Source organism: Harpia harpyja, chromosome 12 (genome assembly GCF_026419915.1).
Source record: "Harpia harpyja isolate bHarHar1 chromosome 12, bHarHar1 primary haplotype, whole genome shotgun sequence".
NCBI lineage: Eukaryota > Metazoa > Chordata > Aves > Accipitriformes > Accipitridae > Harpia > Harpia harpyja.
The window spans coordinates 21,072,746-21,093,696 of NC_068951.1; the positions used below are offsets into that span (position 1 = coordinate 21,072,746).

Below are 20,951 nucleotides of genomic sequence, written 5' to 3' on the forward strand. Positions count from 1 at the left end.
AAGAAGTCTTCTTTCTTGGCTTCACAAGTTAACAGGGGAAACACTGGCAGTGATGTTTCCAAGCCTACCAAGATGCTGGCTTGACATCTAACACCTAAGACCCCAGATACCCACCTCAGCAAGGTGACCACCCATGAGCCAGGACATGCATTTGACACCACATGCAGGAACGCAGCCACAGACAGACAGACATACATCCTCCTCAAGCTTGGCCTGCCCGCAGCCAGACACCTGCCATCTCTGCCCATGGCAATGCCTGGCCTCAGTGCTCACAGCAGCCTGCACTTGCCCATAACTTAATGCAGCATGGCTCTTGGTTAAAACTTTCAGGTCAGTTATTAAAGTGCCTTTTTCACAGTGTTGCATCACCAGCCCTAAGCCTTAAGCAGCTCTCAGTGCTGTAAACCAGTGATCCCTGCTGACAACAGCCCTGCACCACACGCTGCTAGCACCAACACAGCCTCTGCTGCTACACCTTTCCCTTCCCAAATGCTCACCCCAGCTCTAAAGCTGGCTCTCCCACACATTTTCCTGATAGCTCTTGTGCCTATGACACTCCCTCATGTGGTCTAGATCTGGAGGTATCATGAAGATGCTGCTCAAACACTAGAAACACTAGATGAAGGGGCAACGCTTAAAAGTAATGCCCTGACCACTGTTAATTTACCTGCAATGCAAGCAGCACATTGGGGCAAGCTCTCATTGTTAAATCTCAGTACAACAAAGGAGAATCTCACAGTGTTTGTCATAAGCGATTCTCCTAAACAGTAAAAATAAGTGATTCTTTTATTGTTAAGCAGGTATCTTGTTTGTATCTATTTACTAGATTCTTTTCCATGTTAGATAAAATAAACTGTGGACAACCATGAGAAGAGTGACCTAGCCAACAGCTAGTAAGCCCCAGGTTTGTCATCTATGTTAACTGCAGCTGGATGGCATTTCTACCCTTTTATTTTACAGCACGAGTGATTTTGGCAGCAGAATAATGTCTTTAAAAACATTTAGACATTGCTTAGTCAAATGATACAAAATTACATACAAATGTTCTACGTTCTTTTGCCAGACAAATCTCCATGCAATGGATATTACCTTTTCTGATATCAGATTTAACAGTGAAACTTAGAATACCCTTTAGGCAGCTCCTGAAAATTATAACATAAAATAAGATACAAGCTCCCCCACCTCAATTTCCAGCCAATAATCCAGAGAGGACTGCTTCAGTGGTGCTTACCCTTGCCTACAGATGACACATGGCAAAGAAGCATCTGAAGAAAATTATATTAATTCTTTTCATGTCCTTTTTTCTTTTTTCCCCCTTTTTTGTAGCACTCTGTTGCTGGGTTTCTTTTCAGAGAGTGCAATGATGTATGGTGGTGTTCCTGACTTTCAGTCAGCTGTGGCCACCGCTGAGATCAGGGAACAAATCTGTGCTAAATTAGGCATGGAGTAAAGCAATCTAGTGATTATACCACCTGGTAAAGGGCTACTGTCAACTTGCAGAAAATAAGGAGGACTCATACCAAGGTAAGGGTTTATGCCACTCTGGGATTACATTGATTTGTACTCAAAGTGTGCAATCAGTTAGGGTCTCCTCTGCCCCCTTCAATGCTAACACATGTGTAGCTGTCACATTATCCAAGGTGATTTCTAATTCACCTCAATCTTTTGTACATGAAAGCACAGACTTGCAGAAAAGGCAGGAAGAGACCATCTAATGAAAGGGCAGCTCAAGTATTCCTATGTTATAACTAGCAGAATTTTGTCTAACCTGCTTTTAGTAACACCTCACAGCAAGCAGTATTTCTAGTTTCATCTGTCTTCAGCATTAGAAGGGTTTATTTTAATTTCCAGCTGCAGTGTAAACCCATTATTTCTTTTCCCATCTGCAGTGGATATAGCAAACTATTTATTCCCTTCATAGCTACGATTTATGTATTTGAAGACTTATTTATGTCCTCCACACTACAACATCTGTGCTCTAAGTACACCCAGCTACTTCTGCACTTCAGATGTAGCGCACTATGTTTGCTCCTGTTTTCTAGGCTCTCTTGGATTGGGCTGGTTCTTTTCTTTCTTTCATTTTTAAGAGAGGCACCCAAGACTGAATATAGTTCTTCTAAAGTCTTAAATAATTGCATACCCCATAATCATGTTGACTTTTTTCTACAACAGCATAATCTTCCATTTTATTTCCAGTCATACTCCATTTGCAATCTACTCTCAGCCCCAGATCCACTTTTTCAGTTCTGCAGCATATCAAGCTCACCCACATCTCACATTTGTTCTCACAACTATCCCTATGTATGTGCAAAACTTCACATACGTCTTTATGGCCCATTGAATTCTTTATTTTCCAAACAATTTATCCAACTCGCCAACACCATTTGGAATACTAAATTTGACTTCCACTGTCTTGTAAATTCTGTCATTCCTGCAACAGTTAATCATGTTGTAGAGTTAAGTCTTAAGTTAGGAGGCCGCAAACAGAGAAAGTAATTTTCATAACACTTATAATACTATAGGGAAATATCATTCTAAAAGAGTATGTTCATACAGTCATAAACTACATCCATTTGTTTTGTACCATTATGAATTATTCTAGTCCCTATTAGTAGACAGCCTACGCAAAAATCTGGAAATACTACTGCTTTCTCATGAAAACTCTATTTCATGCACCAGCTTCTTGACTGTAAGTTGTCAGAGATCTATGAAAGGCAGCGGGAAGGTAAAGCCCCTTTCCACTGGCTGCAAAATCTAGGCGTTTCTACCTGCCACAGTGTGAGATCAGAGAGACACAACAGATGCTGCGCCTCTACAAGCTGCGAGCTATGCAAACACAAGCAATGCTGCTGCCGTGCTTCAGAATACCAAAGCTGAGAGGCAACATGGTTTGGTTTTAAATTAAGCCTCTGTTTAAGACTTTTTTGTTAAACAATGGGGAATGAAATGCATCACACAGAGGCGAAGTGTAATGTCACAGCCAGGCACCCCAGGGCCCCTCGAGTGGCTCCTATTTCACCCCACGCCTGACAGGATAACTCTGTCAGGGCTAAAGTGATGACCAAATTGTGCCTTTATGTTTCACTAGTGACTGATTAACACATCTCCCAGGTGAAAACTGCCCTCTGCTGCTCAGCACCAGGGGAGGCCCTGAACCCTCTCCCACCATGGCCCCAAGCAGAGCTCTGTGGGGCTCCATCATGCTGGCCTTCTCTGGCAGCACTGCAGGCTGCAGCATCATCATCCCATGGGAGCAGAGGGTCTGACCCTGAGAAGAGCCCCAGCACCCATTCTGGCAGAGTGGCAAAGGCCTGAGTTGTGACTGGGCTCTGGCGGACTGCAAGTCCCAGGCTCACTGGTTGAAGGCATCTCCAGGGAAGCTTTGCTCTTTCAATCTGGGAGGTGACCCTCAGGCTGTGATCCGGGGTGTAAAGGCTTGCGGTTTGAGGAATACTGCAGGTTTAAGGTGGAACTGGAGAAATATCTGCACATCTGGCCAGTTGCCATTGTATATCTGTGAGCTCAAGAAAAATCCCAACTGGAGGTCTAGGATCAGTGAAATGATTTGCAAAGGAACTTCTTCTTCTGGCCTAGAAAATTTAAGCCCAGCATGACATCTAAAGCCCCTTTTTGCAAAGACCAAAATAGGTCACACTCGGTGTATGCATATAAGGTAATCCCTGGGATCAGTGAGGAGTCCAAAAGCACAAGACTTCAAGGCAACAATACAATTAAATTCCTACATGATGACCTACTTTCACAAGTTTCTCGGCCACCTCAGAACAATCCCTGTACAACTGCCATGGTCTTAGCAATGACTCCTCCCACTCAACACAGGAAGAAATGGGGTTTATTCAGAGCAGCCTATCATAAGAGCACAAGAGGTTTTTAGTAGAGGCTGGCACTTGCACTCAGCTCATGCACCCTTCATCCCGCTCCAAAGAGATGAGGCCTTTAAGACAAGCCTGGTTTGTAGCACAAAAACCAGAAGCGGTCCTTCCTGGAGAAAGCTAACTAGTCAGCATACATTGAGGGCCTTTATCTGACTCCCCGAAGGCCCCCATGCCCGGGACACTGCAGCACAACCAAGCCCTACATAACATACGGCAAGAATCATCCCTGGGAGCAGCCACATCAGCATCTGGCCTTCACACCTAACACAGGCCAACACACCTTTAGCTGGATGCAGTGATAAAATGCATTTTTAACGTGCAGAGCGTCCTGGCTACCACAGATACAGACAGACACGCACACACCCCCCACCCCTGCAGGCAGGCTGGACCACTCTGGGCTTCAGATAATTGCTGGGTCTTTCAGAGGCTGCCTGTCAGACCCACAACAGGCTGTGTTCACAGAAGTTCAAAAGTTGTCATCTCAGGCTGATATTTCAGTAACCTGGTAAAGTTACTTGCCAAAGTTTCTGTCCCCTAAGACTTTTTAAAAATCTTAGCTTTTCTCTTTGTTCAGAAAAGTCTGCATCTGATTGTGTGATAGTTTCTGCCATTCTAGCATTAGTTAATTTGAGAGGTTTTCATCTGTTTGAGGTTTTTCACTTTCCTACAAATTGCTTTCTTGATCCCTTTCATGTTATGAGGCTTATCTATACAGGCTATTTAAGGAATGCACCTGTGCTAAAGCGAAGGGACCTTTTCAGCATTTCAAATAAATCTCCAGCACTTGGTTTGAAGCAGAAAGCTAGAAGATTATCATTGTAAGTGGCATGATTATACTCAGTGAAGTGCAGTTTTATTTCCAAAGCCATTCACTCTAACTTTTGTGGAAAGACACTTGTCTATGGCAGGCAGCCAGAACAAAGACAACTATATGGACTCAGCTAGACTAACATTACACATCAGAAGCCAGAGTGCTTTTGCCCCTTTGGAGCCAGCTGGGCTGGCAGCACATTGCAGCATCCCCACCTTGCCCCCACTTCTGCAGCATCCAAGAACCTGAGACCAAGACCCACCATTTAGATTATAAATACTTATCATATGTTGATAGCAAGGCTAGATAACCTACATACAAAGAAGAAACAAGCTACAGGTGATTGAACTTACCTCCATTACTGTCCTCTTCAGATGCCAGATTCAAGGATGGTCAATTCTCTTCAGGGCAGAGCGCCCTTCTGCACAGGAATAAATAAGGAAACTTGCTCGGTTGCTCTTTCCAAGGGAGAACAGAGAAAGCTGTGTTTTCACAAAGAGTCATTTTTTCAGCAGCATAAAACAGCGCTCTCTCTCTCAAAGGCTGGCTATCTTATTAAAATAAAAAGCAGTCAGCCAGGACAGATTAGGAGAGATGAGAACAAAATAAGGCTCATAAAGTAAGTGTGCATGCAACCCACACGTACAATGTAATGACTGTTAGTAAGTCATTATGACATTGATACACACACAAATATATACACACGCATATATATATATTTATATATACACATATGGGGAGAGGGCGCACCACACAAAGGAAAAGTCAAGTTCCTCCTTGACGCCCCTTGTCCAATTTATAGACATTAAACTACCCCAAGATGGCACTGTCGGGTAGCGTTTCCTCTGCCAGCACCGGCAACCCCTCAGAACTGTCTTTGAGGTTATCACAGGGATCCCTGTAAGCATTTTCTTAAACTTTCTTTCTTTTTTTTTTTTGGTCTGTCTGATGAGCTCTTCCTGGGCACTTTCTATTTCTCAGCAGCACTCACTGCATCTCCATGTTAAGTTACTCAGTGATTCAAGTTGGGACTTTGATGCTCTGGGATCTGTCAGAACACCTTACAGCAGCAGTGAGGTTGACAGCAATTCTCATACCCTCAGATCTAAGTGCCAACATGAGGGGACACAGGCTGGAGAGTCTGCACTGACAAGTGCACCCTACCAGTACACTTCGCAGTGATGGAGCAATTCGTGCTATAGGCCGCAGAAACCTCAAGAAAAACACCAAGCTAAGCAAACACGCGAGCCGTGGGCATGCTAACTGCCATTACTGAGGTGAGACAATACCAGTATGAGAAACAGTCCCCAACTCACGTCTCAAATAGCCTTGTCCCTGGGACAGCAATATTCATTTTGGCCATACTGCGAGGGGCCAGAGCTGGTCCCGCTTCTCTGCAGTCCTTTGAGACATGCCTTATTAATGCACAGCTGAATACACACTGGTCTGAAAACAATAAAGAGGTAGTGGCAACTTGGCAACACATAAGCTAAAATGGGAAAGACCCAGACTGCAAAGATGACATGCATTAATGCAACAGGGTACATCTCATATCTGGAAAATATTACTTTTAGGCCAATCCGTGATTTTCATTTGACTCTAATCATAGAATTATAGAATTGTTTAGGTTGGAAAAGACCTTTAAGATCATAAAGCCCAACCATTAACCCAACACCACCATGCCCACTAAACCATGTTCTGAAGTGCCATGTCTACATGTTTTTTGAACACCTCCAGGGATGGTGACTCCACCACTTCCCTGGGCAGCCTGTTCCAATGCCTGACAACGCTTTCAGTAAAGAAATTTTTCCTAATATCCAATCTAAACCTCCCCTGCCGCAACTTGAGGCCATTTCCTCTCATCCTATTACTAGTTACTTGATAGAAGAGACCAGCACCCACCTCACTACAACCTCCTTTCAGGTAGTTGTAGAGAGCGATAAGGTCTCCCCTCAGCCTCCTCTTCTCCGACTAAACAACCCCAGTTCCCTCAGCCGCTCCTCATAAGACCTTCACCAGCTTTGTTGCCCCTCTCTGGACACACTCCAGCACCTCCATGTCTTTCCTGTAGTGAGGGGCCCAAAACTGAACACAGTACTCCAGGTGCAGCCTCACCAGTGCCAAGAACGGGGGAACAATCACTTTCCTGCTCCTGCTGGCCACACTGTTTCTGATACAAGCCAGAATGCCGTTGGCCTTCGTGGCCACCTGGGCACACTGCTGGCTCACATTCAGCTGGCTGTCAACCAGCACGCCCAGGTCTTTCTCTGCCGGGCAGCTTTCCAGCCACCCTTCCCCAAGCCTGGAGCGCTGCATGGGGTTGCTGTGACTGAAGTGCAGGACCCAGCACTTGGCCTTGTTGAACTTCACACAATTGGCCTTGGCCCATCGATCCAGCCTGTCCAGATCTCTTTGTAGAGCCTCCCTACCCTCAAGCAGATCGACCCTGCCTCCCAACTTGGTGTCATCTGCAAACTTACTGAGGGTGCATTCGATCCCCTCGTCCAGATCATTGATAAAGATATTAAAGAAAACTGGCCCAAATACTGAGCCCTGGGGAACACCACCTGTGACCCGCCGCCAGCTGGATTTAACTCCGTTCACCACAACTCTCTGGGCTCGGCCATCCAGCCAGTTTTTTACCCAGCGAAGTATATACCTGTCTAAGCCATGAGCCGCCAGCTTCTCAAGGAGTAAATCCATTGCAGTTACAGGCTTGAGTGTGTAGGGCTTCCTTTCCAGAAATGTCAGTCCCTACACTGAGGAGAGATGGATGAAGAGTTAAAAGAAATGGAAAAAATGCAGTTTCTACACAAGTCAGCTCTTTTTCAGTCCAAGCCATTGGACAGAAATGGGTCTTTCAGAAAGTTGTAGTCTTGAGAGTGCATAAATCCTGCAGATGAGGCAGCTCCTACCCCTTTGTGCATGGCTGTCCGTGTGAAGGTACAGGAATGACTGTGCAAGGCACAAGCGTGCAGTGCAGCTGCTGCTGCTTTCCTGCACTGGCGTCCCTCTGCGCCAGATTGCAGTGATGGTTGTTGACTTCCATCATCCAGAAGGAAGATGGTGATGCTCCAGTCAACAGTGCTCAGGTAATACTCAGTATAATGAAAATACACAGGAAATAATTTTCATTATGTGTTTTGTTACCAAATGCAAGGCAAAGGCTGAGAAGATGTTTTTCTATGAAAAAAAAAAGTAGATCTAGATACACCATTTATCAGAGTATTATGTTATATGGTGTAGATGGGTAAGCATAATGTGGAGCTCTGATCTGATCACTGCCTGTGTCAGGAAAAAGAATAGTGTGCAATAACCACACACTGCCACTGGAGTGGTAAGACAGAGCAGAGAAATATCCTATTTCACTGCAATATGATGTTATAACCCACAGGAGCTTGAGTGCTCAGAAGGCCTGCTAAGGAGCCATGTGGTCTCCCTGCTCAGGTCCCAGGTTTGTATCCACACTGCTTCTAACCATTAGGTTCTGTTACTGGATGACTGTGAAATTAGTTGATGGTTTCATTTGAAACCTTAGTTTTGTGCACACCTACCATTTCCTTTGGTAGTGCCACTGCTCAGTGAGCACATCCATCTTCATTAAACAAAATCTTTTCTCTGTTTTGAGAGATCAACACAGCAGCCTTGCGTTTTTCCCTTTCCAGGGGGCTCCTCAAAAGATACAGTCTGTATACGTCCCATGGAAACACCTGTAAGAATTGCATGCATCTTGGTGGATGGCAATTGCTTGGGCTGTGCTTCATCAGCACCAGCCCAGCTATGCTGAGCAACCACAAACCCTCTAGACTGGCTGGGTGGCACAGGTGGGGTGTGCTGGTGAATCTCGTGGAGCAGACTGCAAAGCACATTCATGCAGGAAACTGTGTCTATTCTTACACAGTTTCACTAAAGCTGAGCTCACAGCTTGACTGGCTGCTCCTTCCTACAAATACCCAAGAAAAGTTATAGCCTATTGGTATGCCCACGACAAGAATTGCTTTTGGCCAGACACAGGCTGCTCTGTCCCTGCCTTGGAGGAGGGGTGGACTGGCCACGAAATGCATGTCCTCACTGGCACCTGGCTGACACTGGCCATGTCTAAGCAGCCTTTTTGGCTCTGGAATTGAACTATGGTGAATTAGATAATTTCAGCTCAGCTGTAGACTGTGGGTGTCTGAAGTTACGACGGAGATGCATGCTTGGTGTTCTTTTGGTGAATTTCTGGTTCAGATACAGCTGAAGATATTCTGTACCTTAAAATATTACTCCCACAGTTCTGCTCACTCAACCATACTAGCATGAAACTGGCTGCTCACCAGACTGGCCAGTTCCTTTCCTCTCAACATACAACCCTAAGAAACCTTTGTAAGGTTTCTCAAATGCAGTCAGCAGCAAATCTACACTCATAGCTGGCCAGCTCCAAGAACAACTGCACTTTTTGCTCTGTCCTGGGCTGCCTTTAAAGTTCTCTGCCTCATCTTGGAAAGGCTGAATGTGGCTGTTCCCCATAAAATACAGCAGTTGCCAGGTTTCCCAATTTCCAGTTTTGCAGTCTCCTGCACTTGCTGAAAAAAAGCGGTTCCGTGAGAAAAACACAAGCCCCTAGCCATCCAAAGTTTGCAACTGCACAATTAAGATAGCTCACTGTAAGCCAGGCTTTGATTGCTTATGAAGATGAGGAAAAGAGTACTGAGCAACCCAAAAAGCACTAGTGTGAAGTGAAAGGCCTCCAGATAAAGAAAACACTGTTTGTATTCCAGCCCAAGTACAAACAACAATTTCTAAGTCACCAATGAAAATTGAGCTTATTCTTTAATTTACCTGTTCTTTACACAGAAAGGGCATCAAGGTACATCTCTGGGTAGATGATAGCATCAAGACCTCTTTGTGTAGTTTTCCTTTCTGGGAGTGTGCTGCTGCTCAGCTGGAGTTAGATGAAGTCCCCAGCACCCCCCTCTTAAAATAAGGTGGCCAATCCCTTTTGGGGTACAAGCTGTGGCAGCCTGCTTAGAACAAGACAACTTGTTAGCTTAACTCACTTTGGCCATCCAGTTTTTGAAACCTTTAAATACACACAAAAATATCAGAAAGCAGTCACAGCACAACATAGAAGATAACTTAGACTCAGGTCTGGGCTGATAAGCCTTTTATTTCCCCAGCATCCAGCACTCTTCACAAGGACAAAGACAACAGACAATTTTTCACTCACCTCCTAGCTCTCTACTGAGCAATGTCTTTTCCTGACTGTTTTTGCTCTGGATGATTAAGTCTTGTTATCTGAGATGATACTTTATAGCTGTCTGAGAGAACGAGAAGTCACATATGCCTTCAGAGTGGCACAAAAACACATTGGACCCCACCTTTGAAATTTGATTCATTTGCACTTGAGCATCTTAATTCTAGATCTGAGACCCATCTTATTCCATTCTGGCCATTAAGTATAAGAAAACACAAATTTTAGACATTTGTGAAAGCTGAACTGCAAAGCTGCTTTGATGTATTTTCCACTAAAAAAGAAGAACAGCAGAATTCATGATGCTGTAATGCAAATGAATGTGGTTTTGCACTGTATAAACGTGTTTCCTCTGAAAAAGATTTTGATTCCTTGAAAATGACAACTGCTGCCTGCTGTTGCCTGACTTAGCAAGAGCAGCTCTTATTTTACCTAGAGGATAGAAGATGGAGAAAGCTCACCAACCTCTAAAAAAACCCTAACCACAAAAAAACCTACTCATCTTTGCCATAAGCGTTATGAATTTTTTGCTCATACACTTCCTTTTAGTTACCCAGAGTTTGGTTTATGTTCTTCCAACCACTATTCATTTGCTAGCTGAAACGCAATATTGGGAAAAGGATAAGGCTGATAAGACTGTTGTCTCTACGCAGGGCAAACGAGATACATCCAGCACATTTTAGTGGTTAATTAAAAAAAGAAACTGAAACAAACAAAGCCCTTCTTCCCATTGAAAACCTCAGAGCCATGCAGCCGCCTGGGTCCCTAGAATTCAGCATTTAGCAAGTGGCAGTGCTGGGTGATAAAGGCACTGGGAACACAAAGGACTCACTGAAATAATTTCTGCTGAGCATATTCACGTATAGCACCTGGTGGAAGAAATTACAAAAGCAGTCACCAAAGACTGGGGCAAACAAGCTCTGATTTCTCGGCCAATAATCTATCTGTAGGTGTGGGAGTGAGTGATTCATAACTTGCCCTCATTAAATATGCTCTAGATAAAAGTTGTCCTAATTTAAACCAAACAGGCCAATCTGCAAAAGAATGACTTACATGCTCACCAACAAATTACATGTTCACCTACAAGCGATGAACCCACACATATCACAAGCAAATTGCCAGCTTAGCAAATATGCAGTTGATGCGTGCAGAAATGTTGATTTTTTGTTTAGCTCTGCTGCACCAAGTGATACTAAATGGGAAGTTCATAGAGCCACAAGGAATGAATGTAGTGCTGGGAGTGAAGGCAGCACAAAGTATTAAAATTCATTTTAAAGCTAAGTCTAAAATATGCCTGCAGTGAGAGAATTAAAGAAGGAACCTCATTTCAGCTGCAACATGACACAGAATAATTCATTCAAAGGTCACACATAACTGTAGGGTATTTGTTCTCTGGTAATATTTAGTTGCACTCCTAGATTTCTTTTCGTGACTCCAGATTCATTACAGTCCATTGCTGAGACTTGCAGCTAGCCCACAGCTCTGAGAAGACAGAAGTTGAAAAACCCTTGAAACCTCCCAATTCCATAAGGTGTTTCCCAAATGGTATGAATCATGTTGCTTTCATTTCCTCTGTCACGTGATTTTCTTACAAGGTTTACCCAAACTTTGTTTGGGTTCTGCTTTTTTTTTTTTTTCCTCCTTCAAATCTCATTTTTAGATGAGACAGGAATAAAAAAACATATGTTAAGAAATTGCAAGTTTTTTCTTCTCCAAGTCCTGTGGTACAAATGCTAGTGCCACTTTTTCTGCAGGAAGTGCAGAATTTCCCCAGAAAGACCAAATTACCTCCAAAGCCAGGTGGCAATTTGAAAAATGTTACTTGGAGCTTCTCCCCTCCCCCCCCGTATTTACTGCTGCAGCAAAGGGTTGCAGTGTGTAAGGTGAAAGAGCAGTCCGCAAGTCAGAAGAGTGGCTGTCAGCACTAGCAAGTGAGTTTCACGCTTCAGCCAGAAGGGTTCCAGAGAGAGACTATTTGCACTCATCCTTATGAAGTGTCCATATGACATACACAGGTGAGTACCTACTTAAGGTTTTATTCTTCTGCCAGTTTTGCTGCTTGGAGATAAAATTACTATGTATGAGAATGTCACATTGTCATCAAATGGCAAGTAACTTTTTTTCAGTAAATTACGTCACTTTATGTAACAACGAACATCCATTTGATGCCATTCCCAACCAAGCCACAGGTGGCCAGGACCTGAGGAGACCAGCAGCTTTGGGTCCTTTGCTATGTCCCACCCTTTTCTGCTATCTCCTGAAGACAGCAGTGGATGAATGCCCCTGTATTCCTGCTGTTCACTCTTTGCAAGCACAATTACCCTTCCAAAAGGTGTACATTGCATGACACCTCCCAGAGCAGAGCTTCATCAGGAAAGTCCTATTGATGGAAAAGCCTTAAAAGCTCGTTTAAAGAAAAGCATGTCTTGGCTACTATACAACTCGCATGTAAGGCACTAGTTTAGTGCTCCATATACCTCAGTCTTCTTGCCAATAAGCATTTGTTTGCCAACTTGCAGTTATGAATCAAACACCTGAACTGGCTAAAACTGGCACATGCCCTTTAAATAGTTTAACAGCTGCATGCGTGTAAGTAGCTGTATCTTTCAGAAGCATGAGTGCTAAACTACTGATCTCCAGTATGCAAATTGAGCAGAAACTGGGGGAAGAAGTCCTCTTTCTATGACAGCCTCTCCTACAACTTTCCAATTCCCCATCTCCCCTCCAGCTCAAGGAATAATTGGAAATTTGGAGGTAGCCACCACGAGCCCATAAAAGCTCTCAGCTGTTTCACACCAGGTAAAGTCCAGTCCAAAAGCAACCCAGGCTTCACAGAGAAACTGCTCCCTGCCCTACATTGATTACTGACTGGAAACAGCTGAGAATTCAAGTCTTTACACTCTTTCACCTTCACTTGTCTATATAAAAAAACAGTGTGTTTTGAAATAGGAAAAAAAAAAAGAGAGAGAGAAGAAAAGAAGGATGTGGTTATGCCATTTAGTAAGAGTACTGGTAGAGTATGGTCTGTAGGCAAATGCTGTCATGCTTTATAGAACAACCTGGACTGAAGCAATGCTGCTGATCTGCTTGCTGGGGTTCAGGTAAAGTAATTCATATTTTAACTAATAACTTATTTTTTTCAATAATTTAATAGCAGCATTGATTGTAGAGCACTATTTTTAAGCTAGTTGGATGATTATTTCTTATAAAGATTGAACAGTAAGATCAAGCATGTAGTGTTGCTTAGCTTAGAGCAGAAAGAAAGATTTCTGCTTTAGTGATAAGCATAAATATATTCTGTTGCAATCAAAATACTTAGAATAAAATGATAAGAAATTATCCAACTACAGATGAAATATACAGCAGATGTGGGACTTACTGCTCTTCATTGCACTAAGCCATCTCGCTCTTCTCCTGTGCATCCACAAGAGAACAATTTATAGCTAACATGAATAATGTTCTAGAAAACAGATATAAACAAAGTCTGCTTCACAGCAGTAACACTACTTGGTTTGTATTGATTCAGAGGGTAATTATGGTAAATGCTGTAAAAGTCCTTGCTGAAGCAGTGACCTGAATTTTCCTCATTCCTCTTTCGTAGTATAGCTAGATTAAGAATGATTGGTTTGCTGTGTTCTGTCATCTGATTATAATTTCCTTACTAATAAAGCTACACCTACACTTACAGTAAGTTATAGATTTTTATGATGAGGATATTCCTGCTAATGAAGCTTTCATGAGTAAAAATATCCTTAATCTGTCATCCCCCAATCTATGCTAACATACAGACTTGGGTGAATCCCAGCTAGAGCCAGATGAACTCAGATCTGAGCTACAAAGAGGAAACCATTCATGCATCCCGCTGTGCTGCAAAAAACCTAGCGAAGCTAATACTGTAAAACCTTGCTGTTCCATTTCCTAGGTCAGCATGCCTTTGCTGCTAGCTCCTGCTATCGGTAAACCCAATTAACATTTAACTAGTCCATAGGAAGTAGAAAATCCTCACTCAGTAGGAGAAATTTACAACAAATGGAGCAATGATGACACAGGGTCTGGACCAGCTAAGACACACTCCCTCAAATAGTGTTAATTACAGGTTCTTATGTTATCTTTTGGCTTCTAGAAGTTGTCTGAAACAGTGGTAGAGTTGCAGGCAATTCCTTCAGGAAACTTGTGGAGGACAGAGGAATTTTCTTCCGAAGACTGGAAAAGGGCAAACGTGGTGCCTGCCTCTTAAGAAGGTGGAAAAGGAGGAGTTGGGAAATGGTAGATAACTAAGCCTGGCTTCAGTATTTGGAAAAATATTGGAATCATCCACCGAAGAATCTGTTTGCAAGCACCCAGAAGACAACACAACCGTAAGTAACAATCCACACAGATTCATCTGATAATGACTGAAATAGAAGTAATTTGACTTTCTTCTGTGACACATTGACAGCACTGGGGGACAGGGTGTAGGAGAGGGAAATAGGCTTCAAACACTGTCTCTGAAGAAATTCTCCTAAGCAAATGAAGGAAACATGATCTGTATGAAACTTCTGTATGATGAGTGTGTACCCACTGAGATACTAATCAGTCTCTACCATACAGGAAAGATGTATTTGGTACAGTTCAGTATCTTTCAGATTCAGTATCATCAGTATTTTTATTGATAATTTGGACAATGCTGTAAAGATGATATTTATGAAATGACTGCAAGGTTGTTTGTCAATGAAAATGACTCTTTAAATACTTTTGGGCAAACATATTACTCAGTGTAAACTGTTTGCAAACAATTCCCTTGGATTACTCGAGAGGTGACATTTAAATTTGAGGGGAGGCAAAATGATAAAAAAACCCAAGTTTTGAGAGCCAGGCACTCCATTTGAGTACTTGAAATTACCAGTTTAAAGGCTGGGTAACATTTTCTTGAAATTAACCATTTTCAGGAGTAATGCTATACATAATTTTGTACTAATGAATTCTAAAAAAAAAAGCATTCAGTGAAATAGAAACCCAGTAAAAGTAGAATCAAAACTCATACTTTTAAGAGACATCACAAGAAATTTTCTGATATATTTATATTGCACACAAAGTGCTGGATTAAGAGGCTGTCACTCCCCCAAAATGTTTAATGGCATCTGGTTTTTCCACAGCTAAATGGATGCCTTTGGGTCACAGGACACACGCTCACACAACAGCACAACATTACTATATCCTCTTACCTGTCCTGCCCTTACATGACAACAGCATCTGCCTACAATAATCCCTTGTACAGGTGGCACTAATGCATCTCCACCTTCACTGGAATTCTCTCACCTCTCGTGTACCACAATCATATGATTTTCTAAGCAGCTGCCACACATTGCTGGCTCAGAGGGATTGCATCAATCTCAGATTGACTAACAAACCAAGGTTTTCTTTTTGTTCTCATTTCTGACAGATAAATCCACTGATAACAATCAGATTTCCTTTTGCTATTTCCTAAGTTCACAAAGCTGTGACAGTCCCACTCATGCAGCTCAGTCCAGTTCTCTGGAAGAGGCAGTCGGATCCGGCCCCTGACCAACAGCACCTCCTCGCAGGTCACACTTGCTCCTACAGTGGGATCACTGGGGGAAACACTGCCAAGGAGTAGTCCTGGGGAATTTGTGCATCCCCCTAGTAACCTCCATGCAGCCTGTTTGTAGTCCTCATCAGCATTCTTGCAACCATTTCCTCACCTAATTAACAGCTTTTGTTCTAAACTCCATTTTTTCTACTGCTATTTAGTTATTTCTAGTACACTTTACTGAAATACAGGGGCCTTTGATCTTCGGCCTTTCCCTTATCTGAAGAAGCAGACAATTCATCAAAGATAATGGTTGGCAAGATCTGTCAAAGCCTTGTTTAGTAGTTTTCCTCAGAAATCTGTACAAAGCTTTGACTCAACCGTTACAGAAGTGCTTTAATCACATTTGACACTCTTTCCTTCAACAGATAAACTAGATTGATCCTTTTCCAGATACGCTAATAACATACATACTTCGTAACAATTACTGGGTTGGACCTTCAGCTTTATGTGCCTCCTCTTTCCATAGTCTGAGCTGGAAATAAACTGTTTTCACTAATACGAGCACGTTAAGCTCTGAGTGCACTCTGTGTTCAGATGCAGTTATTCCCATCATCACTCGCTGATTCCTGTAAGTCATCCCACCTCTGACCTCCAGCACAGTATCAGCATCCACATGAAAAGCAAAGGTATAAGAATTGGCACAACCCAAGGCCATGTCCTCAGTTAATATTTAGCAAATCTACTTGTTCTCCATTTCTCTCTCTCCCTCTCTCTTTTAATATATTTTATTTTAGTCATGTAAACAAAAAATCTTTCACTAATTGTTTTTTGGTTTCTTTAGCAAAGTCCAGCTCCATTTGGTAGTGCTTATGAGCTACCTATCACTTTTTGTCCTCCAAAGCAGAGATTCCCCTCTTGATCAAATTATTCTTAAAACCTCTTCACTTACTCCCGAAATTTCTTTTGAGCTACTTGGTTGGCTGAGCTGGACTGGAAACTTTAACTACCAATTTCTTCTCTTTCATTAGGACTTTTTGTGATTTTGATTTAAAGAAGTTATCAAAAAGCACTTCTAAGGCATAGTTTGTTAAAGCATATGTGTATTTTTAAGAATGGTGATAACACTTATTCCACACAAATTATACTTTTTTAAAGAACTGTATTATCAGGATGTCATGCCTTCCATTTGTTAATCTTTGCCAGATTATCTAAAATAATCAGTTAAAATTTAATGTACTTGCAAACCCAAAATTTAAAGAATGCTGAAAGTTAAACACAAGCTAGAAAACGCGCTTACTCAATTTGCACCTAGATAAAAGATCAGTCTTCTTAAGCTGACCTTCTAAAAAACTGCTTTGGATACAAGCACTATATGAAATTAAAATATCCATATAAATGTGGGTGTATTAAAAGCCCATCAGCAAAAGCTGCTGATGCATAGGGAATCACGGGTATAAGAGCAAAATCCCAGCTATCAGTTTGACTTGCCTTAATATGGAACAATAATTTCATGAATTTCTGTGTAGTGAAGGAAGCGAACATAAGCGTTATGGAAGTTTCAATATATGTACAAGTTACTAGAGATACCCAGTACACTTTAGAGTTTTTGAAAACATATGCTTGAATTGGTCAGTGTCTTCAATATCTGAATGGGATTACCTTAAAAGGCATGGTAGTCAGTGGGTGCAGACTACCTGTCATTGAGAATCAGGCTCCTTTGTAACAATAGAAAGCTCTGTGCTAGAAATGAAGATTCACTTTCAGTAATAGCCAAAGACTGATCAGGTGTATAGCCCAGAGTCGTGTTTTAAAGTATCTTGCTCTGACATATCAAGGCATTAACTGGGAGCCTTACCCATTTCCAACCTGTTCTCTCTGTCGTTTTAGGGGAGAAATGACCAACAGCAGCAGGGAATGCAATTTTACAGACATCGACAGAATAGCAAAGACCCTGCGGTTGGGGATCTCCATTCCCACCTTCATTCTTGGGCTGGTTCTCAATACCCTGGCCCTCGCTGTGTTCTGCTGCTTTTGGAAGAAACAAACCAAAACCTCAGTTTACATGATCAATCTTGCGCTTGCAGATGTCTTGCTACTTCTCTCACTCCCGCTCAAGCTGTACTACTCTATCACAGCAGCGCCCGGACTCCTGTGCTCATTCATAGAGTCTCTCTATTTCGTCAACACGTACGGCAGTATCTTCATCATTGTCTGCATTACTGTAGACAGATATATCTGCATAAGGCACCCATTTGAAGGTCGAGCTAACCAATCCCCCAAATGGGCTATCTTGATTTGCTGTTTCATCTGGGCAGTAGCTTGGCTTTGCAGCAGCCCAATGTATGTGTTTCACAAGAAAGATTGTTTTAAATGCTTTTACAACATGTCAGAACAGGCGTGGAGCATCCCCCTCATTGTTTCTGTGGAAACCTTTGGATTTCTGATCCCACTCGCAGTAATGGTTTTCTGCTCTGCCCAAAACATATGGATTCTTCTGAATCACAAAAGTCAAGCTAAAAAGAAGGTAGAAGGCAGTGGCTCCTTACGAGTCATTATCATCAACCTCGTGGTGTTTTTGGTGTGCTTCACACCTGTCCACCTTGCGATCTGCCTACAGTGCCTGGTAAGACAGCATGTGATAGTGGACTGCAGTCTGAAACAAACCATCAGCCTCTTCATTCAGGTGTCAATGATATTAGCCAACCTGAACTGCTGCCTGGATGCCATTTTTTATTACTTTGCTGCAAAAGAATTTCGTGAGAAAACGCACCTGAAAAAGGTTATTGAACTATGTCCTGTCTTTAAGCCTTGTGCAGCATGATGGCACTGCCTGCAGTGGAAGAACACCTCTTCCTCGGCTCCCACTTGCCTCACAGGACACCAACAGCATTATCCCTGACATAGCAGTAGGGTCACCTTGGCCACGGCAGGGACGGTGCAGGAGGGAGAAGGACAAAGTTTTTCTGGTGAATGTGAACCTGTTCTGTATTTTTCTTCCCTTTAAAGATGAAAGGAGAAAAATGTTGGGAAAAGGAACCAGCATTAGCAAAATGACAGACTGACCAAAAGAAGCATTAGCCTTGACGGTATCTAGTAAATGTGAAAGGCTTGCCAGAGGAAAACTACCCAGACCACTGGAATGCCACTTAAAATCAGCCTTTGTCATTGCTGCACCAGTTTACCTTTTGCCAACATGATCAGAAAGTTGCTGCTAAGGGCCAAACATAGAAATAACTATTCAAAACCATCTTTCTAACTTAGAAGGTATCTGAGAGTTAAAAGGCAGTATCCGGCCAAATGACTGACTCTGCTTTTTCCTTCTGTAAGATTTACAGAAGGTCACTGCCGGAGGTCATTTACTTTGAGCAGCTTGGTCAGCCTGGAATAATTAATAATGAATCCTCCCTCCTGTAAGCATTATACACTGGTCAGGGCTACTACATAGGACAGCAGCCCCTACTATTCCATGGAGGATGGGCTGCCCAGTATACAACCCCAGCGGAGTATCTTGGGTACCAGCAATTCCTTGAGCAACAAACATTTCTGATTATCTTCCCTGAGGAATCAGCATGGTTTTCTCCTGCAATTTTAAAACTGGTTTTGTACATGAAAACCAAAAAGAACCCCTTCAAATATGGCATTTAGTGAAAGACTGTACGTGATTAACTGTATTTCTACATCACTGTATTTCTATCAAAGATATAACAGGATAAATGTATGTAATTCTTCTGCCTGTCTTCTCATTCTTTCCTGGAGGAGGGAAATTAGGAAAGCAAGCCCTGCATCACAGAAAAATAGGGAGTACCTGTCAGATCAAAACTCCTCACTCCCAGCTGGAAGACTAGACCAGCTCTGTCCACCTCATTCCTTAGAGAAGTCCTTCTAGCCTGTACTGTACACTTCACAAAACGTCTCTGGACATGCCTCAGCCCTTCTTGGTCAGCACTTCTGGTATGTCACCACCCTTATGCCATTTGCAAGTTTGGCTCTGAGTCTAAACAAAAGGTTTCTTCGTTGCAATTTAAGCCTACCATTTCTTGTACCATTATGTTGGCATGGTTCATGCTCTTAGCCAGAAACACTTTCACAACAAGAAGTCCATTGCTGTGCCTTTTAAAAACAGCTGTAAAAATGGTCTAAGATTGCTTGTAATCAAGTCTTCATTCTGGGGCAGACATTCCCTTTATTCAAAATGTGAAAAGAAATTACCTTCTGTCTGGAGCAAATTAAAAAGGGAGGGGGCCAGTTTTGAAAATACAGTTTGCTGTCAATTGATTTCCATAGAAATGATTGATTGTGCAAGTGGGCAGCTGCACATATCTAATACCGGGCCTAATGTATGAGCATTTCAAAACTTGTTAGTACTAAAACTATGACCACAGCTGAGGCATGCAAGGAGCTCAGACACAAAGAAAAGTTTTTATCATCATTTTCACCATTATCTGCAGAGGGGCAAGAGGAAGAGCTTTCCAAAACCGTAGGTTTTCAAAACATTATTTGCTACTGCCTCAATCATTCAGAAATTTGCAGCCTTTCTAATATGAGCTAACCTTTCTTTTTTGTGCCTTTCATGTTACTTCACATATGAAATATGTGTGAGAGAGAATATGTTCTACTAAATAAACTGTATATATGAAGTATATGATTTGAAAATACATTTTAATTCCCCAATCTGACAGTGGTGTATGATTCTTATCTTCCTATTTCATCATAAACTTTTACCATTTTCTCCTTAAAACAGCTCCAAGACTTAGTTGGAGACTTTCCAGGAGCTACTTCAGGTTTGTAACTACGGCAACCAAGAACAACTGAATAAACAGTAATAAACAGTAAAAGTAAAAAACAGGAAAGATGATCACACCCAGAAGTCTGGATAATTTAATATACTTTCTGTGGAAACCCTCTCCATAAATTCTTGACAATTGCTCACTAAATCCCCTACAATCTTTCCCCAAAAATGCTCTGAGCTCTTGCTTTTATGATTAGCCAACTATCTGAAAATTTACATTACCATCAGTGCAATTTGCGACTCTGCAAAAACTCAGCACTTTAAGGTACAAAATATAACACCGGCCTTTTTATTTAAAGCTTTTCATGCAGACCAATGGGTGATGATAGAGCGCATACCCTCTGCAAGCCTGTGCACAACACTACAACAGTGGTATGGCTAAGATGGCAGAGCCTTACTCCAGAGGCCCTATAAATGCCAGGACGGGAGAAGAAGCCTCTTGAAGTGCAACAAGGAGAAACTTAGAGTACTGTACACAGGGCAGGACAACCCTGTGGTCCAGCACAGGCCGGGAAAGTAGGACTGACATAGATGTCCTCCCAAAAGGGCAATGGGGGGCAGCAGGCTCGATACAAGCCAGTGGTACCCTCTCTGTGTAAACGTGGCAAAATTGATACCAGGACTCACTAAAAATGGGGTCAGTGAAAAGAAAAAGGAAAAAAAAAAAAAAGGAAAATAAAGTTATTAACCTC

General features: G+C 42.4%; 1 protein-coding gene across 1 annotated transcript; it reads left to right on the forward strand.

Annotated features, from left to right (window-relative positions):
• The first annotated feature begins 1,415 nt into the window (after positions 1 to 1,415).
• On the forward strand, positions 1,416 to 20,089 carry GPR55 (G protein-coupled receptor 55). The gene is made up of 3 exons (XM_052804771.1): positions 1,416 to 1,524; positions 14,061 to 14,295; positions 17,358 to 20,089. The coding sequence occupies exon 3, from the start codon at positions 17,365 to 17,367 to the stop codon at positions 18,289 to 18,291; it is 927 nt and encodes a 308-aa protein (XP_052660731.1). The 5' UTR covers positions 1,416 to 1,524; positions 14,061 to 14,295; positions 17,358 to 17,364; the 3' UTR covers positions 18,292 to 20,089.
• Positions 20,090 to 20,951: the final 862 nt, after the last annotated feature.